We start from the raw sequence: 26561 nt of genomic DNA, 5'->3' as shown, positions 1-26561 counted from the left end.
TTTCTTATCGTTCTAAAGTTTAAAAAGCAATTATTTTATATTAACCTTTACATTTGTGCACGTGTCTGTTTCACAAAAGTTAAGTCTTTTATTAATAAACGTATTCACAAAATGTTTTAATCGTAAGTTTGTTTGATTTTTCTACCGGTGAAGGCAGATCGGTGATCAATAATTTTGCAGCTTGTTGTTATAAACTTTAAAGATTTATTTTCATATATTGTAATGATTTTTATAATTCAAATGAAACACTTAGGATCGATTTAATGCGGGTCGCATGCTATGGATATTTGTTTTTGTTGTTCTATCGGCAAAATAAGTCTAAAATAACTAGATGACATTAAGCCGCGTTGATGAAGCATGGTTATGAACATAAGCCATCAATTGTAAAGTATTTTAAAAATATGCTAAAAATTTGTTAGTTTTAGGTATAGAATCAATTTATTTTTTTCTTGATATTCAGCAGTTTCCGGCTAACAACGTAAGATGTCGACGTTATCTACTATCGCGGTGCAAAATAACACGTTTGGGATACTTCGTTTAGGGCCTCATAAAATAAACTGTTCTGTTTCTAAAAATAGTTTTTTTCCGGTGTCGCTTAGGTAGGTTACGAGTGTAATTTACAAGGTTATCAGAAAAACTGTGTTATCTCGCCAACCATGTATCTAAAAATAGAACAAATAGAGCACAGTCACAGTTGTACTTATATCTGACTCAGTGTATCAGTTAACTTTTAAAATAAAATAGGTAGTCAAAACTATTTATCAGTCGCTAATCAGATTTCTAGTTATCATATATGCATTTAATTTTCGTTATCTTATATATGACAATACTTGTCATAATTCAATATAAAGATTCAATAACAGGACGTTTACAAGGCCACACAATTTTGAAAAGGGAAACTGTATATCCTAGACGGGAATTGGTATTTAGAGAGAGAGTCGTGTTTTACACAAAAGAACTGATCTCAATGTAACATTATATTTATGCATATGGTGACAATGACTGGCGTAACAGTTAAAACAGTTTTAAAGAACTCCACTGAGGTCTAATAGCCTAAAATCGTAAAATTTGAAATTCTTTCACTACTCAAATGGTGCTCTTGAAATGGAAAACTATGCAATAGCTTATATGTAAATGTACACGTTACTAAATAAATACTCGATTGGTAATGCGGGTTTTTTGGGCAGATTATATCACAAGCGTTGCAAAGCTTTTAATCCAGGGGTCAATTTAACATTGATTATCTCTTGAAAAGGGAGTGAAAAAATGATCTGAAAATTTGCACACGACTTATATGTCCAGACCTACATTCAGTTATAGAAAAATCTTGAAAAAATAATTTTGGTCCCTTCATGCCAGTTCCTTTAAATATTATCCATAACCATAAATTAATCAAATTAGATGTAGCATTTGTGGTAATATGAATTTAATAGAGTCAACGACTGTTTTCAATATTTTTTTTCGTGAGATAATGGTGGACGGTCTATTTTCGAAAATGAAAACCAGGGCAATATTAAACACATTTTCGATTATTTATATCATTTTCAATGTAACTGGCTCGACTTTGATTTATTTTTCTTTTCCGCAACTCTATTTCTTTTCTTCAATTCTTGTCCTGTTTTTTATTTAATAGATAAAATAGTAAAAATATACTAGTTGATATTGTAGTGTAGAAAATATTAGTGTAGTATTACACTTTGCCTCACAACCGGCAAAGTAAAACAATGCGTGGAATGATAAATACAATATCTCCAAACTAAGCGAAAATTACATTCAATTTCTTTCGTGAAATTTACATAATACCATCTAGAAATTGTTACACATTCCCACAGACAAAAAGAAATTTTCTTAAATGGTTTTGGATTCTTATGCTTTAAAATTCTTCTTAACACCTTAGATATCTTGACACTTAATCCCATTAAAACTGCAAACAATAATACACTTTCAAATATTTTCCTTACCTTACTAACAATTTCTTTGTCATAAAAAAAGCTCCATCAATAGTTAACAAACTGTAAAATCATTTTTTTATCTTTAAAATGTGATATTTGAGTCATAAATTTGGTATTATTTAATAATTTTCTGAGCATGGTCGCTTTCGCTAAGATCACACATATAGCATGTATTTATAATGTTATATGTATACTTCAACGGGTTTACTATTTAGGAATGGATCAAAACAAGTACCTGCTAATCTGAACGGTTCCCGACTTTCTTTTTCGTCAGTGTTTTCGTCCTTTTAAGATTTTTTTGTGTGCTTTTAAATTTTCGTTCTTCAATTTTTCTTGCGTTGAATTGTGTATTTAGTTTTTTTTTCTATAAAAAACATATACAATATCACAAGCAAACATCAGACAAAAACATTATTAAATAAATTTACAGTATTTACATGGATGCTATAGTTGTTTATAAAAGCAAAAGGGTCGAAATATCATATTCAGATGTTCGTTCATTGGTTACTTTTTTCTGGCGTTTCATATTGTGACAATAGGGAACTCGTTTTAATGTTTGACGATGATACAAAAGAGAAAGAACATCAAAACACTCGGCAATCTGATTTATACTCGGGGGCCACACCCCTCGTGTTTTGATGCTCATTCTATTACATAGAAGATGGAATTACTGGTTTTGGATTCATTTTTTCCAGACACCGGGTAAAAGTTAAGAAGTTTTCGTTGTTTCTTAAACTATATGTACAAGTATTACCAACTATTTCTGGAAAATAATCACTCTGATAATCAAAACAGGGAAGCTCGCCTTGGTTATGTTTAAAGACTAGAATTAATGTTTACATGTTAAGTGATACCCAACGAATTTCATTAAGAAGGTTCGCGATAGATACTGACCTTTTTATACCAGTCACGATTGGAGCTGCATCGCATTGAATGCTTTCAAATGTATTTTGTTCATACAACGTGCAATTGTGTGTTTGTGTGTGTGTGTGTGTGTGTGTGTGTGTGTGTGTGTGTGTGCGTGTGCGTGTGCGTGTGCGTGTGCGTGTGTGTGTTATATAGATTATATAGTGAACTTAAAAAATCTTCTTGTGAAAAACTACAAGTCCAATTTCAACCAAACTTGGCAGGATTGTTCCTTGGGCGAAGGGCTTCCAAAGTTGTTCAAAGAATTTCATTCCATGCAGAAATCTGGTTGCCATGGCAACCAAAAGGAATTATAAGAATAAATTTTAAAAATCTTCTTGTAAAGACCCAAAAGGCCTAGAGCTTAGATATTTTGCAGAAGGCATTGTCTGGTAGATCTTTAACAAGATTGTTCAAATTATAGCCATGGGGTCAAAATCGGCCCCGCCCCAGGGGTCATTGGTTTTCCTTATATGTTTATAGTAAAAACTTAAAAAAAAAATCTTCTAGCAATTGACAAATGCTAGAGCTAAGATATTTTGCATGAAACATTGTGTTGTAAACCTCTAGCAAGATTGTTCAAATTGTAGCCCTGGGGTCAAAATTGCCCCCGCCCTGGGGGTCATTGATTTCAATATATACATATAGTAAAAAATAAAAAAATCTTATTGTCTGAAGGTACAAGGCTTAGAGCTTTAATATTTGTTAAATAGTATCATCTAAAGGTACTCTACCAAAGTTGTTCAAATTTTGCCTCTTGTGTCAAAATAAGCCCCGCCCCTGGGAGCCATAGGTTTATCTTATATGTATATAGTTAAAACTTAAAAAATCATCTTCTCTAAATTTACAAAGGATAGAGTTAAGATATTTTGCATGAAACATTGTGTAGTGAACCTCTAGCAAGATTGTTCAAATCATAGCCCTGGGGTCAAAATTTGTTCCGCCCCGGGGGTCATTGATTTTCATTATGTACATATAGTGAAAAAAAAGTATATTTTTGTCTGAAGGTTCAAGGCATAGAGCTTTGATGTTTGATATATAATATCATCTATAGGTCCTCTACCAAAGTTGTTCAAATGTCAAAAATTGGCCCTGCCCTGGGGGCAGTGATTCTCATTATGTACACGTATCAAAAACAGAAAATAAAACAAATGTTTTCTGAATGGGAGAAAGCTATACATGTAGCTTAGATATTTGACTTGAAATGTTGTTTGGTGGACCTGTATCAAGATTGTTATTAAACCCTTGGGTCAAAATTATGCCTTGTCCAAGGAGACAGTGACCTACTTTCTTGTCCTTTGATGTACAGCAATGACATTTTGACCATGTGCACAGTTTTAGTTGTAAAATTGAACTTTGACCTAGATTTTGATGATGTGACCTACTTTCTTGTCCTTTGATGTACAGCTATGAAATTTGAACCATGCGGTGGCATAACATTTTTCTCAAATGCAATCTTGTTTTTAAATTAAATATTGGCGGTGTCGTGAAAAGTGAAAAATACATAACTTCAGTTTTAGTAGCGTTAAGAACTGACTTGCCCAGGTAGGCGTTACTTCACTTAAAGATCAGCCTTAATTATACTTTCTATATAAATTTTATTTAGCGAACTTTCTGCTAATGAGCTATCGTCTGCAAATAGCCTTTTGACACTTGTATGTGCGCCAGGTATATCATTTACATAAGAAGGTCCCTAAAACCGAGCCGCCTTGAGGCACACCAGCTGTTAAACATTTCTCATATGAATATGAAGTGCTAACAAAACTTTTTTTGTTTTCTTTTTCCTAAATAATTAGAAAAGCAATTTAATAAGTTACCAGAAAATCCATATTGTATTAGTTTGAAAATGATACCCTTATGTCATACTCTATAAAAGGCTTTACTTAAGCCACAAAAACTAAAAATCTTGCTTTCCCCCCATCGAAAGATTACATAACTATCTGATTATAAATGCCTATTAATTGATAAACGGTTGAGTGTCCAATTTGTGTATGGATACATATGCGGTTTGAAAACCTTAACAGCAATGGTTGCAAAGGACATTCTTACTTAAAAAAACGATTGCTTATTTATTTTTATAATATTTGTGGGGGAGGGAGGGGATCAAACACTGTTTCAATTTGTTTCACATATACGTTTTGATTTTACCTGTATAAATTATCGATTTTTAATAGCCAATTTCATTGTATAATTATTTGTTCTTAAAAATCCAAACTCTGTTAAATTACAATATAAGCTGCAAAGTACATAATATACGGTAAAATATACTCACATATACGAAAGAGGCTGTCTTATTTCCCATTATATTGAAATCAAATGTTTTCAAATTTTAGGGCAAGAGCGACGTACTCTCTTAGTTTAAGAGTTTTTTACTTTGCCCTGCAGCCTCACCATACACCCGTACACTATTCCAGTAACTCAAAGGCATATTTTACATGTTAATGAAATTAACATGTATACGTGAATTACAGTTTTATTCAAATAAATCGACCGTAAGTTAGATAGATATATCTATATATTGTTATTCAAAATTGATCACAGGAGATTACAATATTTGTTTAGTGATATCAGATATCATGACCTCAGTCATATGAACACATTTGCTGATATTTCAAATACCAAATTTCATGTCTTTCAAATGAAAATGTTCAGTTCTGCTTCAGCTTGTGCTAAGGTGCTTGGACGGTGGCGTGTTTTTACTGCTGTCTGTATGTTGTGTTATAGATAGGCTAGGTCAAACGGACTGTTCAATATGAATATTCTCAACTCTTTTCGTTATAGCCATTTCGTTATTATCACACCAACTTTTTAAAGATGATAATCTCTGATCACCTTGCAAAATTCCATTTAATTTAATCTGCCCATTGTTCTCGTTTAAGGGGGTAGGAGAAGATTGATTTCAAGACTTGTATATCATACGCCACTGTTCATGTAAAAACACAAAAGTGTCATATCGAATGTGCTTATAGATTGCACTTACCATTGTTTCCCATAGACCAGCTCTATCAAATGTTTCAATGTTGCCTTTCTGGACGTACTTTAAATCTTTTAAGGTCAGTTTTCTATTTTTGCACCACAAAAATATATTTAAAGGCACTGAAACCTGATACAAACTCAAACAAATTTAAATTGATGCCAATATTCTCCATAATTTTTATCGTTTGAAGCCATTTATATCTTCGTTGTTATTCCATTGCATAAGTTGCATTCATTCGTGTTCAATATATTTTACTCATCTCTTAACCTTTTCCCTCATGAGCATATTGTGAAAAATGGCCGTTTTCATTGAAAAGCCTCCTGTTACAAGTTCAAACTGCTATGAAACTATGAAAAATGCTTCAATACTTGGCACAAATGTTGACTGGACCATTGCCTTTGTAACGACATGCTCAGTCTTAAATTTCCTGTTACCATGGCAACGAGGGAAAGTCTCAAAATTGCCAAAAATTACTATTTTGCCTTGATTTTCTCCATCAAAATCTATTTCAAAGTGCTGCAACTTCTCAAGGGATTGAGATAGAGTCAAAGGCTTTTCAGCACTGGTTACACGTTACAAGTTACAAAGCTAAACTACGCCCACTATCAGAAAGGCGGTTCTCCCTGAACCCTTAGCTCAACACAGACCCGTCTATAGTCTAATGACGGGAACCGAACAAGAGGTATCACTAAAACACGCAACGGAGATTATTTTGGCGCTACGAACGGAGCGCGAATATTTCTTGCAGAACAGGCAAAACGTGTGCGGCATGTAATTCATTAAGATAATTAACATTTTAGTTATAAAACAGAAGATTAACTGAGTGAAAAAAGAACGTTTATTTTAAAACGCATCACATATATTTGCAATAGGTTATTTTGAAGGATTCTGTGACCGACGATTGTTCTCTTTGTCTAGATTTTTAATTACATTTTGTGGTCCCATACCAAGATTCTAGGCGAATATGCAACCTTTGGTTTACTCAAGTAGTTTAATCTTTTATAAATAAGTACACTATACGTAACAAATAATTGATAATATATATCAATTTATTCATAACTATTATTTGATATTACTGACATATTTTCTCTATGTTTAAAATAACAGACAGTTCGTCCTCAAAATCATTTGAACATTATGCAATTCGCACCAATATTTAAATGGACATATTTTCGGCACATATTGTCTTGAATTTATTTTAATTAAGTTATCATTTCAGTTTCACTTGTTATCCAATTTATTTTGCTTCGACCAGACGTTTCAATCTTTGTCTCTACAGACAAACATTTCAGAATTTCAGACACATACCAAGAACATGGAGAAAAAATTAATTAGTGCTTTGGATATTCAACTGTAATAGAGAACGATATTCAATTCTGATTTTGTACATTACCTGTGACTGTTCATATCATTTGGAGCGTCTTTGGTGTGCAGCCGTTATTTAATTTTTTTTACAACACAATGACGGTAACTTATACACATTTACAATTAGTTACGGTAGTAGTTTAAAGCAAAACACGCAATATGTTATCGTAATCATGAAAATATTCGACTGTTTTGAATATGTTTTACACAAATCGGAATTGCACAGTCACAAGGTTACCTTTTAAGAAATGGAAGATAATGTTTTAATGACAAAATGCTTGATTATGAAAAAGTTTTTATGATGATTCTTTAAATAATTTCGGAAATATCAAAGAAAAATGTCTGGCTTTATTTAGAAGTCTGTGTTTTTTCTTTGACAGAAGGTATGTGTTTTCTTATATATAATCTTAATTTATATCAACTTCATTGTCATAAATGGCATTACAAAAAAAAAATATGAAAAAGAATTTTTTTGAACCAAATATCGGGGTTTATTTACAATGAGACATGCTTGCATGGTGACGTAAATGAGGGAACCCAAAACATTTATTTTTAGAAATACCTAGTACCCACCGCCATTTTAACGCGAAGAAAAAACTGCTATTTTTCTATACAACTTAAAAAGTGAGGAAATTCAGAAATTCAGGAGCCTTAAGAAGACAAAATGTTTTATTTTGATTTTGTTACACAATATCTTGCGATTTAAAGTCGTTTTATAGGAGGTTTTACAGGTAAGATACGATATACTTAAAGTAGGATATCACATGACATGACAATAGGGTAAAAGCGAAACAGTCTTAAGATATCTTAATGTTTAATACTTTGTTCATATACTCTCCAAATGTCTTATGTGTATCTTAAATTGGGTGGTAAAATCTTGATATAATCAAGTTAAACCCTATCGGGTGAATTACAAAGAGAGTCACGTGACCCGTAGAAGGTCAACATTCCCACTGCCAGCATTTATGTAGGTTACAACATTTTTTTTATCAGTCAACAAAAATATGTTGTTTACTGACAAATAATGTTACGCATGAATTCCTTTAATATACCAGACACTACAAAAAATGTAATTGTTATTAAACTTAAGTAAATAATAGTACATTTATACACATCAGAGTAATTGCTTGTCACCTGCAGCTAAAGAAAACAAAGCAATTTTGTTACTGCATTAAAAGAGTTGTAGTGTAAAAATAAGTAAATTATGTCGATACCCACTACATGAAAGCATAACGTGTTAATATTGAAAGTGCTGTAGAAGTTCAATATGAACAATTCAATACGGTTAATTTTAAATAAGACCATTTTATCTTTGGTACGAATCAGGTGATCATGACCTTACATACATACAATTTTATAAGCATTATTAAAATTTGCAAACAGGAATCTTGAAGCATCTGCAATATCTATCGGTGTTTGTCTGGACGACATTATCTAAGGGGGAATGTATATAAAAAGTGTGATCATAAAAGCAAGGAGACTCACAAAGCATCATCTGAGTGCATGCCAAGACTCAAGAGGACTGTTTTCGACTAAATCTGAAAAAGTTTTGTATTGGGTTTTCAGATAATTATAATATTGTTCTTTCTTTTCCAGTCCTTGTACTCGTATATATAACACATGTATATATCAAAATTTAAGTTTAAAGTTTTAATTAACACTTATAAAATAGAAACTTAAATTAATTAATCAACAAACATTTATTTGGCTTACAAATTTAAAAGTTCACTTCCATCTCCTACCAAATGTTTAAAACATAGACCAATTCATTTTTTCTCCAAGTTATTTCTATGAAAAAATTCCTACAAACTTCTAACATTGTTAGTTAATGAAGGGTTTTTAATATACTAAATTAAATCTTAGTAAAATGCCCCGTAAAGTTGTACTTATATTTTCCCAACGTGTGTTGAATTTTGTTAATTCTTTCAATTCACTGTATACACAGATGTAAGGCCCTGTTTATATAAGATGTACAAATAATTTCGAACTATGCTTTTATTTTAAAATGTCCAGATAGTAACTGCCCAATACAGTATATGTGCAGATATATAAATCTTATGTGTGATGCTTCGACACAAGAGACAGTCAGCTTTATGTGAAAAGGACACTAAAACTATTACATGCCTAATAAGAAGGTTATATCTGATCAAAGTACTTATAACAAGAATAAGTTTGAAACCATCTGACAAGGGAAGCTGGCTTACTCTTTAAGTTCTGTACATTAAATTATCAACACACTTTCCAGATATTGCTTTCTTAATTCAGTAGTCAATGTTTTGAAAAACAAATGTAGCATCGAAACAGAAAAAATGATTTTGGCTAACATGGGATGTTACAATCAGGGGTCAAAACCATTTAACCTGCTGGAGCCATAAAATGCAAAAATTCCAGGTATTCGAACCCTCTTGATAACACAAGGATAAATAGTGAATGCAATTCTGATGATTCAACCTTTTAAGGCAAAATCTCAGCCACAAAGGTTTTTGTACATAGAAAAAAACATGGATTACATAAAAAAAACATGTACTGATGTGTAATAAATACAATGGCAATGGTTCTGTCCCTTTGGAACCAATAACGTGAATATGCAGCCACAAATAAAAGGCATGTTATGGAATGAACGGATGAAGATTTCCAATGAAATTATTATTTATCATCTTTCTATATTTTGTTGAATACCTTTCTGTTAAGCACTGTTTAATAAGGTTGAAACGGCTTCTATTTGAATTATCTTATGTGAATTGGTAGTTGTATTGAAAAATTTGTTATACATGGTTTGGAATCTGAGTTCTTCATTAGTATTCTGCGTGGCAATTAAAAACAACGTTTGTGTAAATCTGTTTTAAACTGTACATGATGATGAGTCAGAAATAAAATAAACGATATTATTGTCCGATGATGTTTATCAAAAGTATATCGGTTGCAACAGTAGGGAAGTTGCAGAACATTGAAACATAAAGACGTATAGTAAAATGAGATTACATAATGGAATTCATTTGAACTTAACATGATCTTAGAATATGGTAAGAGAAACAGTCGGAGAGAGACAAAATGAGCGTAACCGACCTCGTTGACGAGATATCTGTATTGAATTTGAACATTTTGCTTATTTCAAGAGCGGAAAATTCACAATAAGCAATGTTTTATTTTTTCTGCTTTTCATGTAGTTGACTTTGATTTGAGCGATTATGCAAAATTTCAAGAACTGATAATGATAAAGTTTTTTTTCTTTACTTTAAGCTATGCCAATTTTCTTTAAATTTTGATATTATATTATATTGGTATTTATAGTTTCCCCATTTAAACGGATTGTAGTGAACACAAGTGTTTTATTGAATTCAATGTCAATTTATATTACGACAAATAATGGAAAGAAAAAACTTTAAATCAATAGTTAAAAAGGTTTATTAGGTTCGTATAGGTAATCTGATCGTTTTTTGTTATACGATAATAAATACACATGTCGGTGTATCGTCGTAAAGTCGCTACTTGGTATATTTGAAGAATAAATAAACGTTAAAAAAACTACTTCAAACCATTTTTGGAAAGGTAAAATTTATATTTAAAACAGTTTTAAAATAATATTAAAATAAGTTATACATATTCTTCATTGGATAAATATCAATACTATCGAATATTGGAAAACTTATATTTTGCATTCCTTTTTAAATGATAACAATTTGGAAAATTATATTGATGTATGAACAGGAAGTTTTATGTGTATAGTTTGACAAATTACAGTATCTGTTTTCAATGTGTATTGCGTAAGATGTCAAATTTTCAAAATCTAATATATCAAGTGTATTTTGTTTGAAGTAAAACATTTACATGGACTTTTTATATCTAGTATTTGAGTTCAAATGTCTCAAATTACATTCTTCTCAGTTACTGTTCAATTACTGTTATGCGTATACATTTGTATTAGTGTTAATCATTTCTGCTCTAAAAGAAACGTCGACAAGAACAAAGTGACCGCAGTAGTTTCAAATTTCTAAAGAACAGTAAAGAATTAATACTCATACGAGTATAGTAATGGGCGGAATTATTTGGCCAGTAGATTATTCAATACTAAAGGTCATGATAAACTTATAGCACGAAAGTCAGCCTTCCTGGTCCTGTAAAATGTACACGTGTAGACAAAATGAAGAATATTTAGCTCGGTGACTGTAATTTGACAACTACTTGCCTACAATATTAACAGTAATATTTAACTTAGACATAACGTGCAGCTTCTTTAAAAATATGCATACCTGTAATTGCATACTTATATATGATACCCGGTTAACATATAGATCAACAAAATAATTGAAAGTTCATATATTAAAAAGGACATAAAATGGTTTGAAATAAAAAAAATCCGAAATTTTATTCAACAAAAGCCTAAATTTACATTTTATCAAGGGTTTTGATTATTTATTCTAAATACAGATACATGTTTGTTTTTCAACTGATACCTTCGGTTATGCACAAAATTGTACCGTTGTTTGCACGTAATGGCAGGGATAAATCACTTCTAAGTTTTTATATCGTTCAAAAGATCAACTCGGTATCGCGCGTGCTCTCTTTGTGATAGAATACCTGCTTAGCATCGTATTTCGAAACTAACAATCAACTTTCAAAGTTCATTGCGGAAAATTATGTTCCACTTCTCCATTAGGACATCGATCAGCACATTCACGGTCTGTGGTTAGTTGGTTCGGTCTGATAGTTGCAGTATATATCTGTTATGTCTAGGGTATACATATTATAAGAAACACATTGATTTCATCTACGTTTATTTAGAAAGCCATGTTATATCTTTTACCGGACGTTCAGTACAGTATTACCCATCATGCAATATAGTTATAAATAGCAGACTACAGTAATGAAGGATATTACATCCCTCCTCTTCTTAATTGAAACATCATCTTATATAAATTTAATTGTAAATATAATTGAATCAATATTTTTAATTAATGATTTTTTTAGTTCTAAATACAAAACATATTCAAATAACCAAAATCATAAACATGTACATTGTATTTAACATTTCTACAGATGGAACACAAATTCAGCATCTAACTGTAATTGTCTGAGTTTGTTTATATCAGCATTCCTTATTCCACGTGGTCTGTTATAAAGCAATTTATCATGAGGAACACTGGGAACTGTCCGAATTCCAACCGTTTGAAGGTCAGTTTTACTACAGCTTTATTACCAATGAGTAACGTTAGCCAATGAAACTACTACATTGGCAATATCAGACATATTACACTTAACATAAATTGATAAATTCCTTGTCTCTCCAACATCACAATTAATAAAACACATTTGTTATATTTTTTTATTTGATATCCTTTAGTTTGATAACATCTAAATTTTATTTAAGCATATAATTATATAAACCCTATAATAAACTCTAGAGGAGATATTCCAGTACGCTCCACTATATGTGTTTATTGTCAAACATTCATTCATTATATTATTCGCTATATACATGTATTTATTAGCTTAATTAATTATTCATTTTTTCGAATATAATAATTACTTTTAATTATTCTAAATTTAATCAAACACATATATTTCCATAATGTACAATCGAATAAAACACATACGATTGGCATTATTATGACTAATTGTCACTTTCTTTTACAATACACGCTCTGTTTAGCGCGGAACATAATCTTTTAAGTATGGTGGAGGACGTCTGTCACGTTTTGGCCTTGGACTCGCGTGTAAATTCTGTTTATTTCCTATTATCTCTTCTTCATCGAGGTCGTTTTCAGATGTTTCCGGTTCTTTCTTGACAATTCCCGATCAACAGTTTTCATAACTGACGAATTTCGAGTCATACAGTGACCAGCATCGTTCTTAACACTAATCATTGTCCCTTTCTGTCAATAACCGTATATGGCATAGGTATGTATATTGAATCAAATTTTGTTCTTGCTTCATTTCTAACTAAAACACGACCCCCTACGTAAATTGATCTGAACCTTGCATGTATCCGTTCGTCTTCATATCGTTTTGCTTTCATTTTTGAAAAGTCGTCGTTCTGTTGCGCTATTTCTATCGTTTGAAGATTTCCACCTTTACCGTATCCGATGTTTAGCATTCGAGTCGTCGGATCTCTACCAAACATTAACTTGAATGGTGTATAACCAGTTGATACGTGTGGTGTCTCTTGGTATTGTCTTAAGTATTCATACAGTCCTTGTTAGTAGTTTCGCGCCTCAATAAATGAAGATTTTACACTATTCATCGGTGGTTTATTGAAGGATTCTGCTTAGGCATTTACTCTTGCCCATCTCGGTGTGATTTTCCGATGAATTATGCCGTTAAATTTCATGAAGTCAGCAAATGCTTTGCTTTGAAATGGAGACCCATTGTCGATTTTTATCACTTTCGGTATAGCAAACATTGATACAATTTTGTCGAACACCGGTATAACTGTGTTTGCTGAAATACTTTTTATTATTACCACAAGTAAATAGTCCCCGTTTTCTAACGAACCGCAAAAGTCGGCGCTTATATTGAGCCAAAGTCCCGACGGCAATTCACTCATTCACAAAGGTTCGCGTGGTCTTGGTTATTTAAATTTGATTGACATGCTAAGCACTTTTGAATCGCAGCTTCGATTTCAGAATTCATGTTTGGGAAATATACTTTCGATTTTATGTAACTTTTTGTTTCCACAATTCCTTGGTGACCTTCGTGTCCTAGTTTTATTGCTTTTTCACGGAGTGATTTTGGAATCACTAGTTTATCATTTTTCATCAATAGTATTTCATTGTATACAGTCAATTCGTCCTTTATACTACGAAAGGATGATAATTCTTCTTTGTCTATTTCCGGGTCAATCAGTGTTAAAAATTCATACCATTTTCCATTTTTTGTATATTCAACTGCCTTTTGCATTGTTTAATCTTTAAATGACTCCATTTTTACCTCATCTATTGTCATTGCATTTGGTACTGATTGTTCTTTGACAAATGACACGTATTCCTCTGCTATATTTCGTTCCTCCTTATGTTTTAATGGATGAAGGGACATGAAGTCTGAGGGATTATCTTTCCCTGATCTATACCCTATTTTCATTTTGAACGGTTGAAGTTGCGATCCCCAATATTCGATTCTTAGTGGTGCTTGTTTCTTTTCAAAGGCATGCAATCTGTAATGCACGTGAATGTTGTTGCTCCCTTTAGATACATCGCAAAATGTCGCATGACCATACCAAAGCAAGAGCTTCTCGTTCAGTATGACTGTACCTCGCGTCTACTTGGTTAAAGATCGAGATGCATAAGCCACCACCTTGCCTTCTTGTGTGAGTATTCCCGAGACTCCCACAGGTGATCCATCTGTTATTTCTTCAATAACTTTGCTCGGATTGAAGTATGTCCTGACAGTTTGCTGCTCAATGCCCATTCCCACCTGAGTGTCCATTCTTGTGAGACGGTGTCGTAACGGTTTCCGACGATGTCGCAAGTTTCGGTAAAACCTTGAACGTATAACCGACGTCAATACCCAGAAAACTTCTCATTTCCTAACCCTAACCATTTCCGTCACATTTGTAGGCTCCGGCATTTGTTTGACTGCCTCTACTTTTTGAGGGGAAGGGGACATTCCATTTTGCTCGAATACTACTCCAAAAAAGTTATTTATTTTTTATTGAACTCATATTTAGACCTGTTTAATGTCATGCCACTTTTATGTATAGCCTTGAAAACTTTATCTAATGCTTTCTTTAGGGATTCTGTTTTTATCTATTTTATCATGATCACTTTGATTTTTCGCGTATACAATAATATCATCTGAAATATATTTTGATCCCTTTATATCATGTATTACTTCACTTATGGTCTTTTGAAACACCTCACTAGCAGAATCTGTCCCAAAATTCAAACGTTCATACCGATAAAGCCCCATGTGTGTAGCAAATGTTGTTATATACCGCGATTCTTCTTGTAAGACAAGCTGATTGTACCCGGCTTTGAGGTCGAGCTTGCTGAATATTTTTGCTCCATTCATATCATGAATTAGTTCATCTTCTGTCGGCATTTGATGTCTTTCCCTTTCTATGACTTTTTTGGCCTCTCTCATACAAACACAGAGTCTTACATCGCCATTTTGTTTTGGAGGTTAGACGATTGGTGATACCCAAGGTGTAGGCTCATTTTTAACTTCTTAAATAATATCATTTTCTAACAAGGCTTGAATTTCTTTTTCCACTTTTTCTCTCAAATGAAATGGTGTTCTTCTATTTCTTTGAGCTACATGTTTCACATTTTGATTGATGTGCAATTTCACTGTTTTGTTTTATAGTTTTTAAATACCTTTATAAATTCCAGTGTATTTATCCACTATTATCTTTGTTTTCAAGGAGATGTTCAGTGTTATCTTGACTAATTTCATTTCACATGATGTGTCATAGCCGATCAAAATCCATAATTTCCTTTCACAAGATAGAATTTTGCTACGGTTATTTTCTCATTTATTTCAACAGATAAATTCATGTACCCTTTCATTTGAAGCGGATTGCCACCTCCGTAAGGTAAAAGTTTCGGTAAATATTTTCGTTGAATTTTAGGTTTTCCAATGTTATTATAAGTCCTTTCATCTATAATGATAACACTTGAACCTGTGTCAATCGTTGCTGTTATTTTCTTCTCATTTGCTGTTATTTTTGTTTGAGGCGTTTTCCTTTTGTTTTCGTTTCGACACTTTATGCTGTTATGTTATAGAGGCATTCTTCCTCTGAATTGGACTGTAAATCCTCTTCACGGCTTACTTCGTTTACTTTGCCTCGTTTTGATTTCTGAAAACACCGCACAAAGTGGCCAACTGATGAGCATTTGTTGCAGGGTTTTACTTTCACTGGACAAGGGGTACCTTGTGGGGAAATTCATACCCACAATTTCATGCATTTATTGGTTGGCAACACGCGCCGATAATTCCCGCGCTGATAGGATTGGCCAGTCTCCCGAAAACTCACCGCGTTCTGCGGTTTCTTGAATGTACACTTGTTCCTTCTACGATTTTTTTTTTTTTTTTTTTTTTTTTTTTTTTTTTTTTTCCATTGTTTTTTTTTTTTTTTTTTTTAATATTTCGACAATGTATATCTCAATCGTGTTCTTTCCTGTTGCGTAAAATAGTCACTAACCACTTTCTTTGATGCGTCATATGTTTTCTTTCGTCCTCTTCTCAAAAATTTGTTATAAATATCGTAACCCTTTTCACTCGGCGTAGTGTAATAGAGCTCTATTTTGTCATCATCCCGTCCACTAACATCCCTTGAATAACTAAATCCAAACGTACACTCATTTTTTCCACCGTTGCTCCTCGAATGTTTGTCCGTTCAAGATCGAAACTTGGAAAATGTGGCAAGTTGTTTATTGTTTTACTTAGTTTACTTCGTCATTCATCCTTAAACAAGTAAAATGTTTATATTTAAATAATTCCCAAACAGTTAATCACATATTTTGATATACTCGTCGCCAGATGTTATGTCCATGGTATAGACATTATAAGATACACATTGATTTTAACTACGTTTATTTAGAAAGACATGTTATATCTTTTACCGGAAGTTCAGTACAGTATTACCCATCATGCAATATAGTTATAAATAGCAGACTACAGTAAGGAAGGATATAACAATATCCAATGCATGTTGTATTAATTTTGATTCAGGGAATCTTGCTGGTTACTCCGAATTAATGCTCAGTTTCTTCCTGGTGACCGATCTTCGCGATTGGACCTGTGTTATGCTGGATTTCTTTTTTCATTTGATTCTTTCGAATTTCTGTTCGTGAAATTATCATATTATCTTGATTACGTTAGGAAATGTTTTTAAATTATTGAAATTGAGAAATATAAAGTTATCAATTAGCACGACCGCTGACATGTTTATTGCAATTTACGGGTCTGACACATTTATGTTTATTTACGTTACATGTATGACAACTCGATTATTATCATTAATTTTATCTAACATATTTATTTGAAGTTTTCTAATCTGATTATCTGTTTGACTTAAAGGAAGGAATTAACATTGCGTGGCTTTTGAAATCTAGCGCGTTAATCAGTCTTAATCGAACCATTCCGATTGGTCAAATCGATAATTTCATAATTGATAAAATGAATTTTCAGTGGTTTTCTTATTTAAGGATCATTTATTTCATTTGTTCTTTTTTTAAACTTTTGTGAAATTATTATGGTATTAATAAGAAAGAGACAGAAAGAGAAGAATTCAGACTGTCATACAGTTAACATATAACTGTTAAAGTTAAAAACGTTGGTGCCGCAGTTTTCTGCGGTACATTTTAATGTACATGTACATATATATCTGTTGTTTTGACCGCTCGGAACTGTTGGTCTAAATATAAATACAAGAGGGCCATGATGACCCTTAGCCGCTCACCAGAAACAACTGTTTTTCAGTGTTATTTTTCAAATGAACTTGCTGAAAGACCAGTCCAGCTTTTACTTGCCCTTCTAATTATTGAAAAATTTTGCCCTAATATTTTGGAGGCTTTGTTCAAAATATTTATTTTGCAAGTGTGTTCCCATGAGACTATGTAGAATAAAATAATGCAGAATAAATGACCACTACAGCAGGGTTAATTTTGATGAACATTTTTTTGAATTGAACTTTTGTGAATAAATACACAAAATGTCACATACAAAATATGTATGGGGTTTACAGTATGGGACAACAAACTTTTTATTTGAGGGCAAATTCGTGCACAATCGGTAAAATTATAGAGCTTTGGTAGCGTCTATCTTTCGGAACGGAATAGGTAAAAATAACAGCTGCCACCAAAATAGAACTGTCGCGATTGCTCATAAAAGGGTTGACAATACGAACAATCGACTTACTTTCCACGTCTGGATCAATTGCCTACTTCTTTTAGTTATAAATTTCACTAATATGGCGCCCAACTGTCAAGCCTAACACACTAGTTCCGGTTGGTCCGGAACCTTCCGTTAACTTCCGTCAACTCCCGTAACCAGTACCATACGGTACAATAGCAAACAATTTAAAATTGAACATCAGTGGGCATATTTAAATTAGACATATTTTCAAGCACAAGAGTTACCGGAATAGACATAAGATGTCAATTAATACAATCGTTTTACATTATGTCTGTTTCTTTTTACATCTGAAACTGCGTGGTAGAACTACTTTCAATCCGTATTGTTTCCGAGGTTATTATAGATAATAGCCGAGGCAGTTCCAAATGCTCAAAAGTTTGTGCATCCCGATGTGAATGGATTGTCTTTATTTTCAATCATACAAACTGTGCAAGTCATTTTATTACCGTCATACTGCAACCAAAAGTTGCTTTCAAGCCACTCGGTACGAAAAACTCGCTTCGGAGCATTATCACTTTGCTTGGATTTCTCAGTTGTTTCAACATTCGCCGATTGATTTGGTTGGGAAACCTCACTTGGTATAGGCGCAGAGTTGTTTACGGTAGATTATGTCGCCCCATCAACATTTACATTGTCTATATTGAAGAATGAAGTCAATCTTCGCTGCTTTTTTTTGAAGCAGACACTGTGAATTTACCCGGATAATGACGTCAAAATCTGAAACGTCTGAGCGCTTTTAACGTGTAATAATCACTTAAGCGTCTAAGATAAATTATGTGACCGATAGGTGATGAAATTCTTGCTATTTATAGAAAAAATATATACTACGACGCTCGCAAAAATATGCGTCACGGAAAACGCAAGCCTAAAATATTACCGTGTCAAATGCAAAAGAACTGCGTCAAAAACGCAGAAAACGCTCTCTAGAGAAAACACTCCATGTAGTGAATTAATTAAGTGAATATGAATGAAACCAAAAAACGCTTGATACTTAGTCCTTATATTATCCTGTATAATCTGCTCAAGTTATTTCTCTTGCCAAAGGTCATGACCTCAAATGATTTCATCAGCAAACAGGTCAGTCACATGTATGAAAGACATTCAAACATGAGTTGTTTCCCTTTCATTAAACTATTATTTGAAGAAATGCCATGGTCTGGGGTATTTTAGCTTTAGCAGTCCTTAAAAGGGGCCAAGCAAATAAATAAGAGGATTTTTTTTATTAAAGATTTCTATAAGAATGCTAATAACAAAGTTTGGTTATCATCCATCAATTGGTTCTGTAGAAAAAGCTGTCCAAAGGTTTATATTTTTTAGCCTTTTTGATTCCTAAAAGGGGCCTATCAAATTAATATGAGCAAAATTGATAAAAGACTACCTAAGAAGCTACAGACAAAGTTTGGTGATCATCCATCAATTGGTTCTGTAGAAGAAGATGTCTAAAGGATTTTCTATTTTTAGCTCTCTTTACCCCTAAAAGAGGCCAATTGAAATCATATGAGCAAATTTAGGTGTGACTTTCACAAGGATGCTACTGACCAAATTTGAAGTAAATCTGTCCAGCGGTTTCAGAGGAGAAGATGATTGTTGACACATGACGAGGGACGACGGACGCCTTCGGCTCTGGTGAGCTAATAAAAAAAGAAACTATATTAAAATCAGAAAAATGGACTTGCATAGATGTGTTTATGATAACTAAAGGATTTTTAAATACATTGTAAATACGAAGATGAACAATTATTACATTTATACGGAATATTATACAACACAGAAAATTGTAATACAGAATGTTAAAAGAATATTATGGAGACTGAAACCTACCCCCTCCCCACCTTCCCCAGTACCACCTGTAGACTGCGCCACAACACCTTTCGTTATCAACCATAAATATACAAAGTTTTGAACACTCCGGAGAAAGCCCTCGCAAATATTATTAGTATATCGTCAGATAAACGAATACATTTCAATGCCCCTTTTCTGGTGGCGTAATGGTCAATACGGCCATAATAAGAAATGCTGGCCAATATAATGTAATGAATGATATGGAACATAATTAATGGTTATTTTAAAATGATGACTTGTTCTTATTTCTGTACAAACAAATGGTTTTTAATGACCCTGGACCGCAAATTGCGACACTTTTCCGTATTTCTTTTCGGTCTTTTTTATTTTACCCATATCTTTTTGTATATTTTGCCTATTTTATTAATGATATTGAATATAAGTTGATCTATTACACGAAAAGATGATTAAGAAATAAATAAAAACAAGAAGAAGAAAAAGTACTTTAATATGTGGTTACCTTCAAAAGTGTTTCTGTTTTGTTTATAGTTTTTAGAGTATTGTGTTAAATTCTCATATCGCATTTGTTAGTTCGTGAAACTCAACTTATTGTGCAGATTCAATCAAACCAAGTTTGCAATTTTCATGTTATTTTGTTGTGATTAATGTTTCCGAGGGATCACACTTTCTCAAGATTTATATTATTGAGTCCATACACCATTGCTTGCTCGATACAAAACATGTGCGATATTTCTGTCAATGTTGGTTTGCAATTTTTATAAGACATTGAGAATAAATGTCCAAACATTTCTTTCAAATGATTCGAACAACGTCAGTGACTTCGGGTCTTTGCATTTTTAAACGAAAAAAAAAATGTTTGACTGTCATGAAATCAACCATTTAATCATAAGAAATATAATCAGTTATACTCTTAAGATCCTAATTGACATATATTTTAGCAACAAGAAAAGTATCTTATTTAAACTTTTTTCAGAACTTTTGGTGATGGAGGATATATATCAGACATTTATTTTCTTACAATGCAATTATGATAATTTCTAATTCAACATGTGTGAAACGTCCGAAGAGACGACGTATTACGTTAGAACTGTTCTTATGTATAAGAATCTGACAAAAGAGGTATTATTTAAAGTGTTCAAACATTTGATAAAAAGTGAAGACATCGAAGGCTTTCTCTTATCTCCAGAGCAGCAAAATAAATTGTCGAGTCTACGGGAAAGGAAAAAACCTGTCATAGACCAGAATGAGCATGATCTTGTTTCTCATTCTAAAATAGATCTCAAGGAGTTCGATATTTCTCTTTTGCTGAAACTTATACTAAATTTGTGTAAAGACAAAATACAACAGGAGGACGAAAGTCTTGGTGTTGATCTTCTTCGATTAAGGGATATCAGAAATGAGTTTATAGGTCATCGGGCGGATACCGAATTGCCAGAGACAGAATATGAAAGAACGTGGGCAAATATCAAATCTATCTTGTTGAGAGTGGTTGAGCTTGTTGACTCGAAGTCTAGTGATGCCATTCAGCAAAGAATTGATAAATACGAAACATTACATCTTCAAGAAAAGGTCAATGCTTTCAAAGTACGTTTTATTTCAGTATTTACATATATTTATGTCAAATATTTCTAATATTGAAACATATTAATACATCTCAGTCGAATTTATCTTTTGTAAAATACTGACACTATAAATTTCTGTTATTTATATGAAACGTTGACATTGTAATTTAACTTAACCTTGTAGTCATATTTTCATATTTGTGACTATAATTTCTGATCAGCCTGCTAACGTCCGTTACCCAAGTCAACTTGACAAATTGATGATTTGAATAATTTCAAAATTTCATTACAATATCTTCAATTTGGTAACTAAGTGATATTCAGTTTTTGATTTAAAACAGGTTTTATTTTCATCGAGTGGCATGGAAACAATGCTACCGCCACTCGTAAAATAAGATAATTTTCAAAAAAATCAAGATGAAAATAAAACCTGTATTTATAGAAATTTTGTTTTTTAATTTTCATTTCATTTTTTTTGGCCTTACAATTCTTACGAATTCTTCTTTAATGATGTGTTTGGCTAAAATATGAAGAATGTAGTACGGAAAACACCAGTGAAAATACAGATATGTTTCACTGCAGTGAAAAATAATTTTACAGTGAAAATACGGCATTTCATTTTATCAATTTGTCTCAATATTTTATTCAAAGTATATTATACATGTTATTATTTGCATTGGCATTTATGTTTATGTTCTTTCTATTTAAGGCTGAAGAATTGTTTAGACGATCACAAGGTTAGTCTGTTATGATCAAAATAATTCTATTTACTTGCTATGGAGTTAAAATATTGTCATTACAATTTCTGTAAGAGGTATGATCAAAAACTTCTTGGCCCGATGTGCTTCAAGCCACTTCACATTTACACACGATACACCGATACCGATGCCTTATTTAAGATAACTGACTGAGTTACACGCGGTTTTACACAGATTAAGTAACATAAAACACACTTTGATTATTAGAGAGTAGTATAGGCGTCTCTTTAGCCCCAAGACTGCGCATGCGCGGCGACCATTTTGTTTTCTATAAATAGTCACTCATTTGCACAGAAGAAATGACCTCACTACACATGCGCGGCGGACGTGTTGAATAACAAATGTGCGGTGGCCATTTTTGGATTCTATTTTAAGAATGACATCATCACGTTATAAATAGAAACGTGAACAAAAATATATCTCCCTGAAGTATACAGAGCTGACTTGTATACATGATCTAAGGGCTTGAATCGCGGACATTGAAGGTCAGGTCCTCGGCCCTAGACAGAGAGATAAATATCATCATTTATAAAAGAAATGTCTGTAAATAAATACCTGCTTAACATTTTAATTAATAAAAGCAAATAAACTAGAATTAAAAAAACATACAAATTGCTAATGTTTTTTTTTAATATGGTCAAAATAAATAATATACATTGAATAAAAATAGTACTTGTTTACTCCTCGGCGGTCCAAAACCAAATGACACAAATCATTAGTGTATTATTTCTAAATGTTCTGATCACGAGTGTATCAAACGTGTTCGTAGTCACAGTGTCTGGCATATGTTTATTTAGGGACAGATGTGCGGACAATGGTTTATTCAACTGTCAAAATTAATCTCTTTATAGTCGCCACTGGGTCTGGCGTATGTTTATTTAGGAACGGATATGCGGACAATGCTCCATTCAACTGTCAAAGTTTATCCGTCTAAAGTAAAAGCGGGTAAGCAATAAGCTATTGAACTGTCAGTATACCACTGGGGCATTAGTTTAAACTCATTTTGGAAAGAAAATGCCAACATGTTTTTAAAACTGATCATCATGAATGTGAAAAATTATATTTGCAATGTAACTAAAACCGAGCGAAAATACAACAGAAAAAGACGTTTTCCGTCTGTTGTGCAACAGTTAAAGATATACATTTTGATTTTTTTCGCATCAAATGATAGACCTGCCAGAATGCTTCGAAATAAACCCTAGGTTCTCGATTCGATTTTCAGCCGTTCTCGAGTTATGACCCTTTAGCGGTTTTTAAACCAATGTTTTCAAAGTTCATAAAACCCTTAGATGTATGTACCAATTGAAAGATCTCTGCGAGTAGACACAGGAAATGTCTTATTAAATGGATCTATCTTTTACCGTTTCTGAGATAGGAGAGTTTGAATATGGCAGACAAAATCACTCGTGCGTAAAATGACGATTTTCCCCTTATTTTTGGACATGACATGGGCATGTTGCATATCAAACGAAAGGTTTTGACAAATGCTACAAGCTCAAACTAACGAACTGCATGATTTGGAAGAATGCTAAATAAATATCCCGTAACCGTGTGTACACCAGATAAATTCAAATAAGTAGAGGAGAATTTTCAAATACAAACACGAGTAAAGGATCTTGAAAACATTAGGTCATGGACCAGACGAGTCTTTTAATTCATTGGGTAAACGACCCAGTCAGTATACTGTTCACTCTGTGCAATCGTTGATAAAAGCCTTACTGGATGAATTGCAGTCAAATACAGGATTCAAATTCGAAGATATGCGGTCTATATTGTGTATATTACATCATATTTAGAAACATAAAGGACCTTTTAACACATTTTGATGTGCAATGCAGGAAATGGAATGACGATTTTATTCGATTTTATTTTAGTTTCATGTATAATGAATGTAAAGGTACCCAATAAAAGGTTGTAAAGAAAAATATTGCCTTGTTATGTATAATGATCCCATGTAAATGTAATTGATTGATACGCTTAAAATATAAAGAAGACAAATACTAATTCAAGTCAAATATGTTTATTTTCTATATGGTAACATATATAATTACAAAGTTATATATCATTTTACATAATGGGGTTTTATGTATGTCGTTTTCAGTGTAAACTGTTCTCTCTCAAGATATAGCTTCTTTTCTCCAACACACTGTGAATATGATCAATAACTTTAGAAATTTGTTGTCCATTTTCGTGAACGAATTCTTTCATATTTGTATCGGATACAGGTATTGAATATAGAAAATGGGGATGTGTCAACTTTACATGAACCAGTATATGTACAGGTAACAATCCATTCTTCTGTCCTATTTCTTTTGCGCGTGGATACCATACATGAAACAGATCATTCATTCTATGTAAACATTTGCGTTGAAAATCGACCACAATACAGTCATACACCCGGAAAGGAACACCTATACATACTGCCAACATTGACAATGATCTAGGTACCGCGTTCTTTAAAAAGTAACTTTTTATTCAAGCATTTGATTGCGATTTATTTTTAGCTCATGACTTCATGACCTTTGAATAAAATTCATTGAAATCGATCATAAATAAGTGAATTATAATGATTTCAATACAAAAATATATATTTTTTACGCATGAGTGATTCTAACTTCCTGTATAAACTTGAGTATCGACAGAATCTGAAAGTTTTTTTTAAATACCTTTAATTTCATACCAAGATGGATAAAATCGTCGATGGTGGTTGTGGTGGTGTGAGGGTGGCGGCAGCGGCGGTGGCGGCGGCGGCAGCGGCGATGACAGATCCTGTTTCCAGTGATAAAATACACGCAGAAAAACATATTCTTTTTTATACACACGTATTAAAATCTGATTGGTCAAATAATTCTTCTCTCTGATTGGTTACATTCAGTCCGTAAAAAAGAGAAACTGCTGTTTGATTGGACAATGTTATTTCTTAATTTAAATCAGCGCATGCGTATAATGTATCACAGTGATGACTTCAGTCATTTGGTGATTGGACGTCAAAGAGTAAACATCATTACGAAGTAAATTGAGTTTATATTTCAAGTACAGTATTTTCAATGAAGAATGTTTGATAGAAATAGAGCGTTTATGCACTAGTGATTTTAAGTCCGTATTCATAAAGATCGCCTTAAAACATTTCGTACGATACCAAACATGACCAGGTTATATTGACTAAGGAAGGCGAAAATCTTACTGAATTTTACTTCATATCTCGTGCCCTATCCTAGTCAGCGATACAAAATATACATTTTCTGAATAAAGTGAGTAATACCTTTCGTTCGATACAGGTATTGATAAGATCAGTCCGTTGGTTGGGGAGAATAAATGAATTTTACGCACGAGTGACTTAACATCCGATTTGATCGCGTGACTAAAATGTATTTGTCAAGACCTTCAATTTGATACCAAACAAGGCTATGTTTCGTTCATAAACGAAAAAGTTATGAGCGTTTTCCGCATGAGTGATTTTGTCTGCCATATTCAAACTCTCTTATCTCAGAAACGGTAAGAGATAGATCCATATAATAATACATTTTCTGTATCTACTCGCAGAGATCTTTCAAACGGTATATACATCTAAGGGTTTTATGGACTTTGAAAAATTGGTTTAAAAATCGCTAAAGGGCCATAACTCAAGAACGGCTAAAAATCGAATCGAGAACCTAGGGTTTATTTTGAAGCATTTGGTCAGGTCTATCAAATGAAAAAAATATCTTGAAAATCGATATCGTAAAGTGTTGCATAAAAGACAAAAAGGATTTTTTATGTCAAAATTTATCCAGTCAACCTTCTCCACTTTTCATTGGTTAATGAAAAAGAGTAGGTTCAAAACGAGGCTGTCTATTTTAAGACGTCATCGTTTTTCAATTTTATTGGCTGATCAAAAATAGCAATACCAGTTTAAACCTGTCGTAACTTGTCATAAATAGTTTGATAGTCGAGGAGTCAAGACTGGGGTAAGCTTATTTTAGTTATTTTAATGATTTTTACGCATGAGTGATTTCACTCTCGGTTTGACAGTACGAGCTTGTAGCATTTGTCAAGATCTTTCGTTTGATATGCAACATGCCTATGTTATGTCCAGTAACGAAAAAAGTTATACGTATTTATACGCATGAGTGATTTTGTCTGCCATATTCAAACTCTCCTTTCTCAAAAACGGTAAGAGATAGAACCATACAATAATATATTTTCTGTATCTACTCGCAGAGATCTTTCAAACGGTTTATAAATCTAAGGGTTTTATGAACTTTGAAAAAATAGTTTAAAAAACGTTAAAGGGCCATTACTCGAAAACGGCTAAAAATGGAATCGAGAACCTAGGGTTTATTTCGAAGCATTCTGGAAGGTCTATCATTTGATGCGAAAAAATCAAAATGTATATCGTAAAATG

At 32.7% G+C, this 26561-nt stretch overlaps 1 protein-coding gene across 1 annotated transcript in view; it reads left to right on the top strand.

The window, feature by feature from the left end:
* Positions 1-26561, top strand: part of LOC132729776 (uncharacterized) — a 44508-nt gene that overhangs the window by 9636 nt on the left and 8311 nt on the right. The window contains exons 3-4 of the mRNA XM_060715597.1: positions 20831-21441; positions 22129-22156. Of these exons, the coding sequence (XP_060571580.1) occupies positions 20905-21441; positions 22129-22156 (565 nt within the window). The 5' untranslated portion in view covers positions 20831-20904. The remainder of the gene's footprint in view (positions 1-20830; positions 21442-22128; positions 22157-26561) is intronic.

Source organism: Ruditapes philippinarum, unplaced genomic scaffold (genome assembly GCF_026571515.1).
Source record: "Ruditapes philippinarum isolate M1 unplaced genomic scaffold, ASM2657151v2 ctg973_1_1_1_1, whole genome shotgun sequence".
In the NCBI taxonomy this organism is placed as follows: domain Eukaryota; kingdom Metazoa; phylum Mollusca; class Bivalvia; order Venerida; family Veneridae; genus Ruditapes; species Ruditapes philippinarum.
Note: the sequence above shows the minus strand (reverse complement) of the source record. Positions and strands in the feature narration are given on the sequence as shown.